Source organism: Pholis gunnellus, assembly GCF_910591455.1.
Source record: "Pholis gunnellus genome assembly, chromosome: 19".
Taxonomy (NCBI): domain Eukaryota; kingdom Metazoa; phylum Chordata; class Actinopteri; order Perciformes; family Pholidae; genus Pholis; species Pholis gunnellus.
In genome coordinates this window covers 13,448,232-13,463,014 of record NC_136546.1, presented here as the reverse complement: position 1 = coordinate 13,463,014, position 14,783 = coordinate 13,448,232, and the positions used below count along the sequence as shown (strand labels likewise).

Below are 14,783 nucleotides of genomic sequence, written 5' to 3'. Positions count from 1 at the left end.
TAAAGGGACATTGGGTTTCTGGGAACTACCACTTTTTGACCACAGGGACCACCAAAATCAACACAGGTTAAAGTCCTAGGAAGCTTTAAAAGATAATTATAACAAAACGTGCCAATGAGGATTTTTCTTGACTAGCAAAGAACAGCGAAATGGGCACAGCAGCAGTGCATCAACTGGAGAGAAGAGTTTATCAATAGTGCAAAAAAATAGTATTGAAACCGTTTCAGATCAAATTGGGAAAGAAAATCTATATTTTGACAAGTCTTCAGTTAATCTACTTCTTGATTTACTTTTGTTTTTACTGATACAGTGGACACATCACTTAGTTATTATGTTAAGTTATTATGGAAATTATTGTTCTTAAAAATAACACTTTGCCTCAATTTACAAATATTTAAATTTGCATATTTCTTCTTTTTTCCATTGAACTGCCTTTAAAAAGATTGACACTGGAGCATAAGAGGAAGAATATTAATCATTAAACTTTGCTCCATGTGGTCAATAACAAACGAGTTTTCCTTGGTAAAGTGGGAAGACATTTCTGTCCATGTTTATACAGGTAACAGCGCAAATAGTTCCCTGCGTCTCCGCAGTATAAAATGAAGAACAGAAACAGGTTTTTAGAAATGTTTAATTATTTAGAGCTAGTTCATGTCCCATAAAAGTCATGATGGTTCCAACAGGAGTATTGAGACGGTAACGGAATATTACAAAAGTTGGAGCAAAGATACAAAACTATTTTTCCCCATAAATAATGTTTAACATTTCCTGTCTGTCACTTGACAGTTCTGACTAAAGTAGATTGTAAAAACCTACGGAGTGTTTTTTTTAAATTATTTTCTCTTAATGTACACAGACAACAGCAAGAATTCACAAAGGACAACATACAGTATGTAAACAGAGACTCACACATGACATGCATTCAGTTATACCACCATATTATTTAAATACCACCAAAACAGAACAAAAAGCTGAATAGTTAACCCCATTAAATAAACAAATAACACGAGTCATCCTATTCTGCCACTAAATACTCCTCCCCTTTTCCATTAAAAAGACAACAACCTCTTAGACATTACCTATCAGCACTTACCTACCATAAACATGCTACAATTCCTTGAACATATAAATCCTTTCACATATTACATTTAAATATTATTTTTGTCTTTCCTCTCATGAATTGTCTTTTTGACAAAAAAAGGCTAACATTTGTGCAGGAGGAGGAAAAAAACATTAAAGTACTTCATATTTCAACCATTAGCAACATTCTTAAAATCTACAAACTTGTCTTTGTCTTATGGAAACACTTGTGCGTAAGGAAAGACATTAAAAAAGTAATCTCTTTCAGTTGAAGCCCTTTATATTTGGGTAAACGACCTCAAGGTCTCGCACACACTCTTGGTTTGGGAGTGAGAGTAAACGGCGGTTCGCTTGAAGACCAACACGGAGGGTTTAGAACTTGAAGAGGTCGATAAAGTGCTGTGGAGAAATGGGCATGAGGCAGCTGTCTGGATCGTTGGAAGTGCATGGATGGCCACAGTCCTGGAAGACAGTCAACAGCCACATGGTTAGAATGAAGGGAGACCAGGAAACCAGGAGAGCACAGAAGCTTACAGCTCAGACACAGAAAGCAGTAGCTACTACGAACATGGAAGGACTTCAACACAGATTTAGTGATGGATTTACAAATAACTGGTGCAACCTGAGATTAGTATACACAGAGAAACATTTGTGTTAAACAAAATGGCAACCGTTTTCTTTCAGACACAAGAACTCAACATTCAGAGGAATTTATGAACTTTAAGAATGCGGTTAGAGGTCATTAAAAAGACAGCAGAAAGCGCGGCATTGTTTGCTAAACACACCTCGGGCAAAACGTGATGAGATCAAGAGAAACTGAGAGTAGAACCAGACAAAGCAAAACACATGGAAAAAGATAAGTCACGAATGCGACCATCGGGGAAACATGACACAAACTGGGACGGAAAGTACCTTGATTAACAAAGCCAGGTGGCAATCCTTAAGGAATCAGGGAGAAGGGGAACCAGGAGAAGAGCCGGGAAGGAAGGGAGACAAGCAAGGAGAGGGACGCAAAGAGGGCAGAGGTTAAAAAGTATAGAGATCCCAGTCAAGGAGGATAACAAGATTGTGTTAAGTAAATAATCACAATGAAGGGGGATAGAAACTATAGGAAAAGCTGCATTTTACATCCAAGTACTGCTAGTATGTGCCGATGGTTTAAGGTCAGATCTCATGTGTCAATGAAAGCAAACAAGTAATCTGTTCGATCTCTGACCGATACGTAAAAACAAACGTCCCGGTGGACAAAAAGGATAATCATTACCTCATTGATAATGTATGTTTATCTGTGTGACTCTTTAGTTCCTGATGAATAACACTCACTGTCCTCAAGTTTTAACAATTTAATTAGTCAAAGCAGAAAGGTCATTTCAGGGTTTATTTTTCCAAATATTCCTAAATATTAACAGTATTAAGTTGAGATTCCAATTACTATTGAAAACCTTTCTCACAGCATGCAAGAGACAGACATCAGTGTGAGATCAGTGTCTCTTTGAGACTTTAGAAACAATAGAGTGTGTACCAAAGACTGTAACAAACGATAATGGATGTTTTGTCTCTGGCCGAAGGAATAAAATGTGCTCTGGTACCAACTTGGTACTTGATTTGATAGACTCTAACCCTGACCTATGTAGAGTTTAAGATATATCAGGTCTGTGACAAACGTCTCTCTGAACGGTGCACTTATAGTTTACTACTATAGAATGAAAGGCTGTTTTTCTTTTGCTGCAAGGAAATATTGCCTTCTTCATAAAACCACAGAATGGAACATTGGTACACAAACTGCCACCTTAACTCTGTTCTCTTCTGATGCCAAAAACAGTAGCTGCAACCTGTGATCTTGTGGACAAATTGTTTGTCATTCGTAGAACCTGCACCGTTTTTTGATGAGAGCGATTTTAATGTTTCGGACCCCCATCTTTGTGTGAGCGACAGAGATATTTTAAACTACATTATTTCATAAGCATGCAATATTTAAAAACAGAATTAAGGATCATTTGAGCACTGAATGCACTTGCCTTAACATGCAATTAAAAGTATTTGATTGATGCAGTTTACTGATTTGCTTTGAGTCTGTAGTCTCTTTTATGTGATTTTCCTTTCATGTAATGTACAGCTAGTACTTTACTTGCAGTCTGATGAACCGTACTGGTGAGTCACAGGGTGTTTCCTAGATAATATGAACATGGTTGCAGGTGTCTGTGTGTGTGCCATCTTTTCATTTACCTTCCAGAAGAGGATGTTACAGTTTCTACAGAAGTGCAAGGTGTCGCCGTACTGCTCCTTCATTGGATAATGTTTCTTCAGGGTGAAGTACATCAGCTTCCAGTCCACTTTTTCACTGTTGGATAGGACCAAATTCCTACAGAACTGCACATGAATGGAAGGAAACACACAATTCAAAAAACAACTAAAACACAGGGGAAGGGGATGCAATTAGACCTGGAGCAATAATTGAGAACAATATCTCATTAACACCAATCCTGAGTGGGTGTGTATACCATGTATGTGAGATGGTGTGTGTGTGTGCGCGTGTGTGTGTGTGTGTGTGTGTGTGTGTGTTTGTGTGTGTGAGCTGAGAAAAAGAAATGGGTAAATCCTGCCCTCTAGTGGTCAAAGGGTGAGCTACATAGCAGACGTCTCTGGATGGGTAACTGAACTATTATTGTAAGTTTTAAGCATGTGACTTTTAAAATCATTATTACAATTTCAGATTTTGCTGCATATACTCCTTATCCATGTGTGATTAAACTAAATATGTTCTCTCACCTGTTTGTCTGAGAAGTGAAAGTGGCAGAGTTTCTTCCACAGTATCCTGTCCTCACTGAGGCTGTGCAGAGTAGGCATGGCTTGCCCGACGTTAATGATGTCATAGGCATCAGATAACTCGCAGAGAATCTTGTTCTGCATGTGCAGCGGCAAGTCGTTGAATGTCATGCCGTTGCACATTTGCTGGGAGGACGATTAAGAGCAACACATTCAAATTCAAAACTTGGACTGAATAACTCAACTATTCCTAAATGACATGAGTAGTGTACCACTGATAACGACGTGTTACGATTCATACACAGCTGAAAATTAAATCACCAGGTCCAACAGATTAGTTTCCAATACTTCCCTTTCCATATTCCTCACTGACTGAATTCAGCTTCGCAGTAGCAGCATGTAAAGCCAGCAGTGGCACTGCCTCAGCAGCACAGAGGTCAGTAGATGCAAACCTACTGCACTTGTTCCCTTTTAAAAGTCACATTTACATACAGGCTGCTCAAATTGGACCTGGAGGCGTGTTGAGGCCCAGAGTACGCTGAAGCAAGTCACGGGATGGACTAAACACGATGGAACACACACATGCAGACGTACAAACACAAACACCAGTACACGTTCTACCTCGGGGATCTGCAGGTTGTTGAGCTGCTGCTTCCATTTGTGAATGGTCTCCAGTCGGCACAACCAGATGTTGACGTTGCCCACCAGGACACACCTGCCAACATGCATAGTCAGATTGTGCAGCGTCAAGCTCAGGTCCTGCAGCAAATCCTTGACAAGGCGCGGGTTGTAGTGGTCGTCTAGAACTAGTAGTGACATTTAAAAAACATTAAAAACAAACAAAACTAATATTTAAAGTCTAAACATTAGCAGCCAAAACGAAACATAATATAAGAACATGTTTCCATGTTCCACCTTAAATACCTCTAACTGAATATAAGGGAAATGAAAATCCTTAATAAATGAATTGCTGAGAAGACCCTACATTATATTTTTTCGGAAAATTTTTACACGTGGCAGACTAGATCTGTAATTTCTTCCACTAGGCAACACAACCCCATAAACTACAAATACTGGTTTTGTGGTTAGGCATTCAGTGCAATAACACTAGTGTGACTTAACAGTAGTCTGAGAAACAGCTCAGAGGGCTATCATTTGGTAAAGAAATGTTCTTTCTGTAAAATATAATGCTACTTTTACAAACACAAAAAGGGCCTAAATTAGGTGTAGGGTGCAAAGAAAAGTGTGCTGACAAAATGTCTATCCAATATCTCCGTCTCAGGCCTCCTTACCCTTTCGTACAATCTTCTCCAGTATATTGAAATAGTTTTTCTGTGCAGCTCCACTCAAAGAGGTCAGCTGAGACCTGGCTATTAACTGGAAAAGCTATGGGAGGAAACAGAGTTACACTGTTAGAGTAAGAGTCGCTTGTACGAGTCGTAAAACTGTTTCAGAATCAACATGTGTGATCTTCATCGCTCACTTTTGCAACATAGTTGAATCTTCTCAAGTCCTGAATGGCGCTGGAAAAGTCTAGACGGTTGAGAGCTTCGCCAAGCGTGGAGTATACATGTCGCTGTGTGTCAACGTGAAAATACACACGCATAGATTTTTGTTAGTAAATTCTGCTGTTTTAATCAACAGCCTTCATGTGACATTTTCTAGTAACAGCTGCAGCGCTCACTTCTTTTGTGCTCCTGTTGTGCACGCAGATCCATTTATCCACGAAGATAACTGGACATGGAAAAAACAAACAAGCACATAATTCATCAGAGATTAACCCCAAAAACCTATAAGCATTACGTAACACATTGTAGATACAAGTAAAACCAAAAAATAGCCAAGTGAATGAAAAGTAAGTCCGATACATGTCACGGCAAACAAAGTTTTCAATAGGTGCTTGTCCCTTTACTGCAATGTATGACTTTCCCTTCCCTTTATTTCTGCTCTGCTGTTTTTTTTAAATACAAAAAGGCCTTTCATTTTTGTACCACAGACTCCTCCAAAAGTCAAAATAGGGATTATGTGTTGCTGAAACTCACACTGAGATTTGGTGTTATTGTTGTAGAGGTCCTTTTTCCTCTTCGTGGTGGCGAGCTCACACACATCTCCAACAAACAGATTCTCATTGTTGTCATTGCAGAGCCTGCTCGGACACAGAAGGCATAGCATTTCAGTGTGACTGGTGCTCCTGAAATACAATTAGGAACCAGTGTAAAGAAGCCTGGAGGAAGTCGGGGACTTCTTACTGACGTCCATCCTTAATGGCAACGAAGAAACCAAACAGAATGTAAAGGCCCATAAACTCTTCTGGTAAAACATCTAGTGGCTTCATTGTAAAAATAAGCAGGCTAAGACAGATGTAACAGAAGTCACAATAGTCAAATTGTGACATAATCTGAAAGTGGCTGATTTTAACACACATGCTTTGGGATCATGGAACTAATTTACTTTTCTCTCCAGCATAACTGAAGGAATGACTTTGCTTGTCTGTGAAGTCAACAGAAGAGTAATCCATTTATCCAATTACACAGACATGCACACACACACACACACACACACATGCGAGAGCACAGTAACCAGCTTGGCTTTTGAACACAGGTTGCATGCGGAGCGCCGGCCTCCACAGAGCCACTAAAAGACATCACACACACAGCAGCAGGAATGTTCAGAAGAATAATCCTGTAATACACGAGTTAAAGGGACGAGGGTTATTTAGCAAGTCAGCATGGACAAGGAAGAAAACAAGTATGCAAGTAGGCTGACATTTAGCTGTTACACTTCTCTAACTCACTGTTAGATGCATTCAAGTTGCATTTATTGCATTTGCAAGATGACCAAAATATATCAGGCAATTCAGACAGTGTCCCAGATATTGAGAGTAAAGTGTTTGCAGATAATAGGTGACAGATGTTTGTTAACAACAAAAGATACATGATGATCTAAACTACTTCTGTAACACCCTGCACCATGCCAGTGGCCATCACAATGCTCTTCTTTCTCTCTGGCCGGCATGCGTTAGTCTGCCGAATGCGCCTCTGCTGCATGAAGTCACTGTCCTTTGTGACTGACAATGCATTTGGAGAGCGGCCAATTTCAACGGATGATGTCATTAGTTATTTTTGTGATGTCGTGTCCTGCGCCTTTTTGTGAAGAGACTGCTGACAAGCTAATGAGGCGACACGTGTGGCTTGAGGGAGATATCGCCAACCGGTGCCGAGTTAACCCCGTCCGGCAGCACACCAGCCTGCTGCTCACTGCTTAAGCATTGTTTGCTCGTGAGCTGGTTAGTGTATCTCCCCGCTGAACACTGCAACTCCATCCTCTCACACACACTCACACACACCTAGTTCAAAAAACAAACTTGAGTCTTTAGTAACTTTTTTGTTTTATCATAGCAGTTATATTTATTAGCACATCATTTCATACATGACTTGACTTACTTTTTCTTGCACTTTACTGTCTTTTTTCTTGTTTTATGTCCTTTTTAAAAATAGTATTTTTTTATTGTGTACACAATTCCCTTAAATGTTTGTCAATGGACTTATTAAATTATTTTTCACCTTCAGAATCCTAAAAAAATACATTTTGTAACATAAATATATGTTTAAAATCCATCATAACTTTGAATGCTATTCTTCTAATATTTTAAAATGTTCAGAAAATGTGCAATACATCCATATATGAAGCTTACGAGAGACTTTGAGAGTCAAATAAATGCAAGCAGCACAAAGAACTACTAAGCCATGTAAAGTACAAACAAACTAGAGAAGGCAATGGCCTCTTCCCCACTTCCTACCCCCCTACAACCGGCGCCTTTGCTCATTTTGATCTACCACGACTAAACCTTACTTGATATACTGTAATTAAATCATTCTCTTACAATGTAACATCACTCAAAGTTTGACAGTCAGTCAATCATATAGCCAAAACACGACCTCACGAAACATTTCCAATAATGACAGAGGCCTCTGCAGGTTGAGTCAGGGTTACTATATTACAGATTACTGTGTAACAACCAGGGGGTAAAACTTGTTTCGAGTGTGTGTTCATGCACAACAAGACTGTGTGTATTGCTTGAGGGGACAGAAGACAGTCTACTCAGTTCACACACAAAAACACCTGACCCCAATAAATCAGATTGTGATCCACATGAGGTCAAAATAATCAGACATGTTACACAACAACTCCAAAACATCTTCCTCTGAGAATAATGTCAATTATTATTTGAATATGTATCTTTTCTTTAACGGGATACAGTAACAAGTTGGTCTGATGTGAAATTAGCCCTGAGTGTACTCTCTGTTGCCAATAACAGGTTGCAATTGTGGGATGCTAATTACTTCATCAAAGACTTTCTGCTGCAGCCCTGATAAGCCCAATGATTTGTCTTTCGGGCTCTGAGTAGCTACGGCCTCATCAGTGCACGTTTACCACTGTTATTAAAAACGGACTCCCTGCCACTCTTCCTTTTTCCCTGATCTGTTAAGTGTTTCTGCCTACAAAGGGAATTTGGTTTGGCGCCAGGCATTAACACATACTGTAGCTCTCATAAATACACCAACCACAGCAAACAACAACAATCCATGTTCAAAATAGATCATTTCTAGTCATTGCTAAAACACAACCACACCATACTGCCATACTGTCATAACCCATCTCTCTGCCTGTATTTCCTGTCAGCTTCATACTATCCTCTGTTTAATAAGGGGAATCCTATCCCTAGAATACTTTTGAGGTATTTTGTGGAAAGTGGAAGATGTCTGAGAACCAAGTCAACACTCAAAGTGAGCCTCGGCAGCTGTAATCAATCATTAGATTTTTAAAGAAGAGATGCAGGGCTAATAAAATGTAATTTACTTTGGCTAGATTCTGAGCAAACTCCAGGTTTCTTAAGTATTTTAGTTTTCAATTTATTGAAGTATTTGTAATACTACTGTAGAATAAGCAAATATACCCTGATAGGGACACTTTGTTGTTCAGTTATGTTACATGTTGTAATGAATCCTCAAATCTCTGAATCTATTAAGGCACAATCAAATTGTACAACAACAAAAAATACAATAAGAAATACCTACTTTGATTACATTTGATTAATTAATTCATTAATTACTCATTTATTAATTGATTAATTAATGACTCATTGACCATATAAAAGTTTGACAATGGTAACAAAACCATTAAAGGCAAGTATAGATGACAAAAGGTGAATAAGATATGATCTTACCCTTTCAACTCTATCTCTCTGTTATCTTCCAACTCGTGTCCATAGAGGAAAATCCTCTTCCAGCCATGCTCCGTCTTTGTCCAGCTCCATCCTGGCGACCTCCAGTCTTTGCCCAAGAAAGGCATTTTAGCTGCGGGGGGGGGGGGGACTCTGAGCAGAGAGGGTCGCTGCAACCTAAAACACCTGGAGGGTCAAATTATATTCGGTCAGACATTTGATCCAAGAAAAATAACTGGGAACCGGGGACACTTTTAACCACGTTTTTGAAATTGCACCACTTGAAATGACCGTCTGGGTATTTCAAAGAGAAGAATGCAAAACACATGAATTGAGATTATGAAAATATTGCATTGTTAGAAATACATCAGTGATATTTAAATGTGCACAATAAGTGTTCAGTGGTGGTTAAATTAGGATAAGAAAACCAGCTATTATGGCCTTTCTTTGCTACCATTGATTCAGTCTGTAGTCCACAACAGTGGGTTCTTATCATGTTATTGTCTGACAACAGCTGCTAAATAAACAAGAGGGCCATTAGATTTATCAACCTTATATATATTACAAATAACGCGATATTACAGGTAAATACACGGATGCAAAGTGAGCCAAATTGCTTTAAAAACACCCCCTGACAACGACTATGACGCATTTCACTAAAGCATTTTGGAAAAACACAACAGCAAACACTGTCAACGAAAATGAAAACAAGAAAGCTGTCAGTCGGTTCAACGCATGTAATCTCGACAGGACGAACATAAAGAATATAAACCGCACTATTACAGCATTGGGTCTGTCTGCAAAACAAACCTTTAGCGACTCGTTTGTTGAATCGTCTCTTTCTATTTCTGCTTCTTGTCTCTTTTGCCTGCCGTGCAGGAGATATTGACGGAAGTACACACACAGTGCAGAGACTAGAATTCGTCCACGCCCCCCTGCTGCTCTCTGATTGGACGAAATGTCAGTTTATTGAGTTGCTGCCAGAGACCAGAGCCGTAGAAAGCGAGAGTCGCGTAAACGGAACTTCAAGAAAACCGTCAGTATCATCAGAAATCTGGATAAAACAGCTCCTTGCGAGGTTCTACATAAACTGAACGGCAAAAAGTTTGATTGTGCATCTGATCATCTTAAATAATATGTATTTATCTATTCATGAATAATTTAAATATTTTCTTTAAATGATTTACCTTTTAAAAGAGCATCACTAACGGTTAATTTCACTGTAACTCTATGGCACTAATAGTATATAGTATATAAGAAGGGTCGCTCCATGATCCGCCGTTGCTGGGATAAAATGGTCCATTGGAGTGATACGGAGATGACGTGACTCTTATTAAACGGCTCTGGTTGCTACCAAGAGTCGCGTCGCTGATTGGCTGGCTGCAGCTGTCAATCTTTTTTTCTTAAAATCCATTCTGTTTTGTTGGGGCCTTCTTCTACACGTGACAGAGGACTGCGCACATGTAGTTGTTGTTTTTATTTTGAGATGGAGGTTGAGAACAGACGACTGGGCGGCTGTGGGTGTGATGATGATGATCATGGGGTTTATTAAGGAACATTTGAGAGAGTTTTAATATGAATTCAATATTTTATTAAATCACAGACCTCATAGTAAGTACAATTATATCTCACTGTTCTACTGTTGTGGGAACTACTCTGATGTGCATGTACAGTGGTATTCTAAAAATATACAATGAACATTGTTATTTCAAAGTGTTAAATAACTAAATTCTCAGTCCTAATAATTAAAGTCAGAGTTTGACACTGTAAGGCTATTTTCACATTCATCTGTTGAAGGTGGAAGGTTGCTAATCTGAGTTTAAGAGGTGTGCATGCGAGCACAATTTTGTGACATCAACTAGTTTGGAGGCCAGTCATGATCAGTTAACAACTTATACAAGTGTGATCTGGAAACGTGAAACCTATGTTGTACACATGCACTAAGATTGGTGAAGTAGGAGACATCTGGCATCAATAAGGCTAACCTTTGATTGGAAAAATATTTGCATATAGATGCTGGATTTAATAATGAGGGAGAAGAGGCAGATGTCATTTTCACAGATGTTAAATGAGGTTATTGAACTTTATTTGAGTAAAAACCAAAGCAGACACAAATTGTTGCTCAAACCAGAGTTAAAAAAAGTATCTTTAATCACAAGTTGTCAAGGGTCCGGTCTATATCTGACTTAAAAGAGTCTCAAGTCAACAGGTATTTATGCATGTTTATCTGTAACAGGAGGGATACGGTCTGTAGCTGCCATTAGATGTTACACCTTTTTTTTTGGCAAAATACTGCAAAACCTTTTTCTTTGTCTTCCTCTAATAAACAAAAAATAGCATTGCATTTCAAGCATCCATTCATTCAGACTGGTGTATGTGTGGTTATTGTTACTCTGGGCCTGTGACTACAGTGCAGTCAATAGTTTAGTAAGACTGGCGTGCTAAGAGTTGCTGAGATTTTAACGCAGTGATGAGGTTCAGTCTTGTTGTCAGATACCACCATCTTTAGGCCACATACAGTAAATTCTAAATGTTTTCATCAACTACAAGCAGCCCACAGTGGGCCTTATTGATGATCCATTAATTGTACTTTGTATATTCAGAGATTCCTGTACATAATAGAGGATGAAATGTGCACACAACTTGTCACTGATACCTTTTAGCAAGAGTTTATGTTCGAAAAATTATAACTTTATTTGTGTATTAAAATCTACAGGACTTAATTATAAAACACACGTAACACAGGCAGCAGCAAAACCACAGTCTGAAGTGGTGGATTAGTAACAGTAAGCCTTTTACATAATACAAATCCCAATATAAGAAGAAATAATATAAGCTTACATGCAGCAGGGTACATTTTCAGTCAATAATTACATATTCTACACTTATGATACATTTCAGTAGGTTGAACCACAAATGTAAGTGGCCGTTTCTCGAACTGAATCATGAACTTAATCTTAAGAAGTATCTCTAAGTTCTGGCAACAAACAGGATAGGGCATGAAATGACTTGTCTTGATGCGAATTAGTCACCCAGGCGTCTGCAGAAGTGAAAGGCGTGTCTAAAACATGGGTGCAGCTGAGTAATGAGTATATATACTCACATAAATATAGTTTCTGAGTGGGTGAGAGACAAACAGAGTTGATGGTTATTCCGTTTAACACATTGTGTCAACAAAATTAGTTTTAAAAGAGTGGAAATTACAAATGTTGTGTTGTCTAGCAAACCTAACTTCAGCCTGTGCAACCTGAAAAGCAAGTGCATGTTTGCTTCGACAACATGGTTTCACTCGGTTAAAACTCTGGACTCAATACGCATTAAGTCATTGTTGTTTAATGTGGAACATGTTTATATCTCTACACTACGTTTGGTGTGACTGCATTATTAACCCCCAAGAAGGAAGAACATTTTTCACAATCTATCACCCCAAAAAATGTCTTATTAGTAGCTTCTAACTGACCTAGTAAAGGATTTATTAACCATTCAAGAACATGGTAAAATAATTTATGCACTCTTGACAAAAGTTTGTAGAGAATTATTTAAGCTAAAGTATTTAGTGTTCCAATAAAGAAATTGAAAGTACTATTAATATCAGTGGATATCAATGTTTTAGTCAGTATTTTTGGCCGGTGGCTCAGTTTTGCTGAATCTTACCACTCCTAAAATTGCATATCATTGTTTGTGCAAGTGTGCACAAAGCTTGGATCTTTAAAGCAAGATTTTAATCTAAATACCAGCTGTGCTGTAGATCTGGGAAGAGTGCACAGTTTGATAAAAAGTAAACCCCAAGAAAACATTCTGTATATTTTCAAGATAAAAAAATGTTTGGACGACAACAGCTGTCGTGTTTCTGCGTTTATGTAACAGCTAGCTTTATGCCAGTTTGAACTGAAGCAAATCTTTCCTCCCAGAAGTGTCTGCTGAAATTGGCACACACACACCCACACACACACACACACACACACACATTATGCACAGAAACCACAGGAAACAATGATAAAAGCACAGAGACACACAAACACAAACACACACACACATACGGTAAGGCAAAGATGTGAAACCAAAAGTCAGTGTTTTTTCACAGGCAAAAGAGTTAGTATCAACCATACAACAGTCGAGGTCTTAGGTAGGCCTCTCAATCGAGGTCTCTCAACTTTTTTCCAGTTTCTATAGCATTTTTGCAGCTGTACAGCCATTTGATAATCCTCGCATTGCGCTCAATAACTGACGTCCCCTGATGCATCTTTTCATGTAACTCGTCCTCCAGCAGTCCGTCGCTGTCTCCGCTGTTCTTGGAGAAGCCGTCGTCTGATGTAGAAACGCTGACACTCCGGGTGTTTGTTGCAATTCCATCTGAGCGTGCCGAGAAGTTCTCCTTCCCCAAAGACTCAATAACCTCACCGCCCAGCCCACAGTACTTAAAAAAAACATCAAAGTCTGCAAAGTTTTTGGAGTACCTGGAGCTGATGTCAGAGTGAGACCGACTGACGCCTTTGCCAGGCCTCGTTTCAAACTCAGGAACTGCTAGGAGACCAGCAGAGAGACCAGCAGATTTCCTGACAACACCCGCTGTCACCTTTGTCCCAGAATCCCTGTCCAATCCATTCCTCCCGCTCTCTGACTGAGAGGTCACTACATGTGAGCTGCATTCCTTTGCTGTTCCCTCAGGTGTGGTGATTTTTTCCTTGCTGCGCTCACCTTCACACTCCTTTTCTGTCGCCTCAGGTAACGGAACACTTTTATGCCCAGAGCCGATCAGCAACTTGCGTGTTACATGGTGTTTCCGGTCCTTTGTTGACTTTCTCAGTAAATCACATTTCTGCCTGTAAAGCAGAAGAGAGTCTGGTCGTTTTTTGGAGCTGGACCGACGTACCTGCCCTGGCGAGCTGGAGTTTTGTGAACCACATGTAGCCGCTCTTGAGTTACTCCCAATGACAAGAATCCTACCACGGTTCGAGCTCCGGTTGGAAGACCCAGTGCTACTCACAGAGGCCGATCCAAGACTGATCACTGGCTCCTGAGTTGAGTTGACCACCTGCTTGCTTTTGACATATTTCAGTTTGCTTGCAGCGAGCCTCTCCACAGCAGTCATGCCTCCTTTTGTCTCACTCTCCAGTTCCATTTGCTTTCGGAGGTATTCAGGACCCTTCTCCAGGATTTTTGTGGTATCACTGGTCGCCTCCATTGTGGTTTGAACAAACATTCAAATCAGTTATTTCCAAAGAGTGGGTAATTCTTAAGCGTACGTTCTTCCCAGGAAAAAGATTCCATTCAAGCCCGTCCTTTGCCCGAGCACGTATTACAACAGGAGACTTCACCTTGTCTGTTCAAACACACATCACATTACCCCACCCATCCTGCGCAAGGCTAGTTTTAACCAAACACAAGCCTGTTCAAAGTACACCTGATACCATCACAGGTGAGAACAGTGAAAGCTGACGCTGCTGCAGAGTTTTTTTTCTCTTGTCCTGGAGGGAATGCAGGTCTTTATCCCTGTTGCTCAATACAGGACAAAATGTTATGTAATCTTCTGCCAAGCAAAATATGTTTTTCCAAAGTACTCTCTGCTTTACCGACCCATTTACCAGCAACACTGACTCATCAAATAGGTTTGCCGCTCACTATAGTGCACATGTTGTGCACTAGAGGAAACACATTTGATGGGTTATTACTTCAAGATTTTGGATTGGATTGGATCCTGAAAGTTACACTC

The 14,783-nt window shown here is 39.6% G+C and overlaps 2 protein-coding genes across 3 annotated transcripts; both read right to left on the bottom strand.

Annotated features, from left to right (window-relative positions):
* Nucleotides 1–639: 639 nt before the first annotated feature.
* On the bottom strand, nt 640–9,944 carry fbxo25 (F-box protein 25). Of its 2 annotated transcripts, XM_079179896.1 has the most exons (11): nt 9,881–9,944; nt 9,074–9,256; nt 5,889–5,992; nt 5,531–5,580; nt 5,330–5,422; nt 5,139–5,232; nt 4,468–4,652; nt 3,850–4,032; nt 3,307–3,450; nt 1,993–2,019; nt 640–1,542 (listed from the first exon to the last, which is right to left on the bottom strand). In XM_079179896.1, exons 2-11 carry the CDS (start codon nt 9,196–9,198, stop codon nt 1,453–1,455), a joined length of 1,095 nt encoding a protein of 364 aa, XP_079036022.1. In that variant the 5' UTR covers nt 9,199–9,256; nt 9,881–9,944; the 3' UTR covers nt 640–1,452. The 2 variants fall into 2 exon arrangements, with proteins under 2 accessions (XP_079036022.1, XP_079036023.1); XM_079179897.1 differs by lacking the exon at nt 1,993–2,019.
* Nucleotides 9,945–11,147: 1,203 nt separating this feature from the next.
* Nucleotides 11,148–14,354, bottom strand: fam110c (family with sequence similarity 110 member C). The gene has a single exon (XM_079179914.1). The coding sequence runs from the start codon at nt 14,271–14,273 to the stop codon at nt 13,206–13,208; it is 1,068 nt and encodes a 355-aa protein (XP_079036040.1). The 5' UTR covers nt 14,274–14,354; the 3' UTR covers nt 11,148–13,205.
* Nucleotides 14,355–14,783: the final 429 nt, after the last annotated feature.

Coding starts and splice junctions, on each gene's coding strand:
- fbxo25 (XM_079179896.1), bottom strand. CDS start 9,198: ATGCCTTTCTTGGGCAAAGACTGGAGGTCGCCAGGATGGAGCTGGACA. Junction 5,581..5,888: donor CAATAACACCAAATCTCAGT/GTGAGTTTCAGC, acceptor TTCCATGTCCAG/TTATCTTCGTGGATAAATGG. Junction 5,423..5,530: donor ACAACAGGAGCACAAAAGAA/GTGAGCGCTGCA, acceptor GTTGACACACAG/CGACATGTATACTCCACGCT.
- fam110c (XM_079179914.1), bottom strand. CDS start 14,273: ATGTTTGTTCAAACCACAATGGAGGCGACCAGTGATACCACAAAAATC.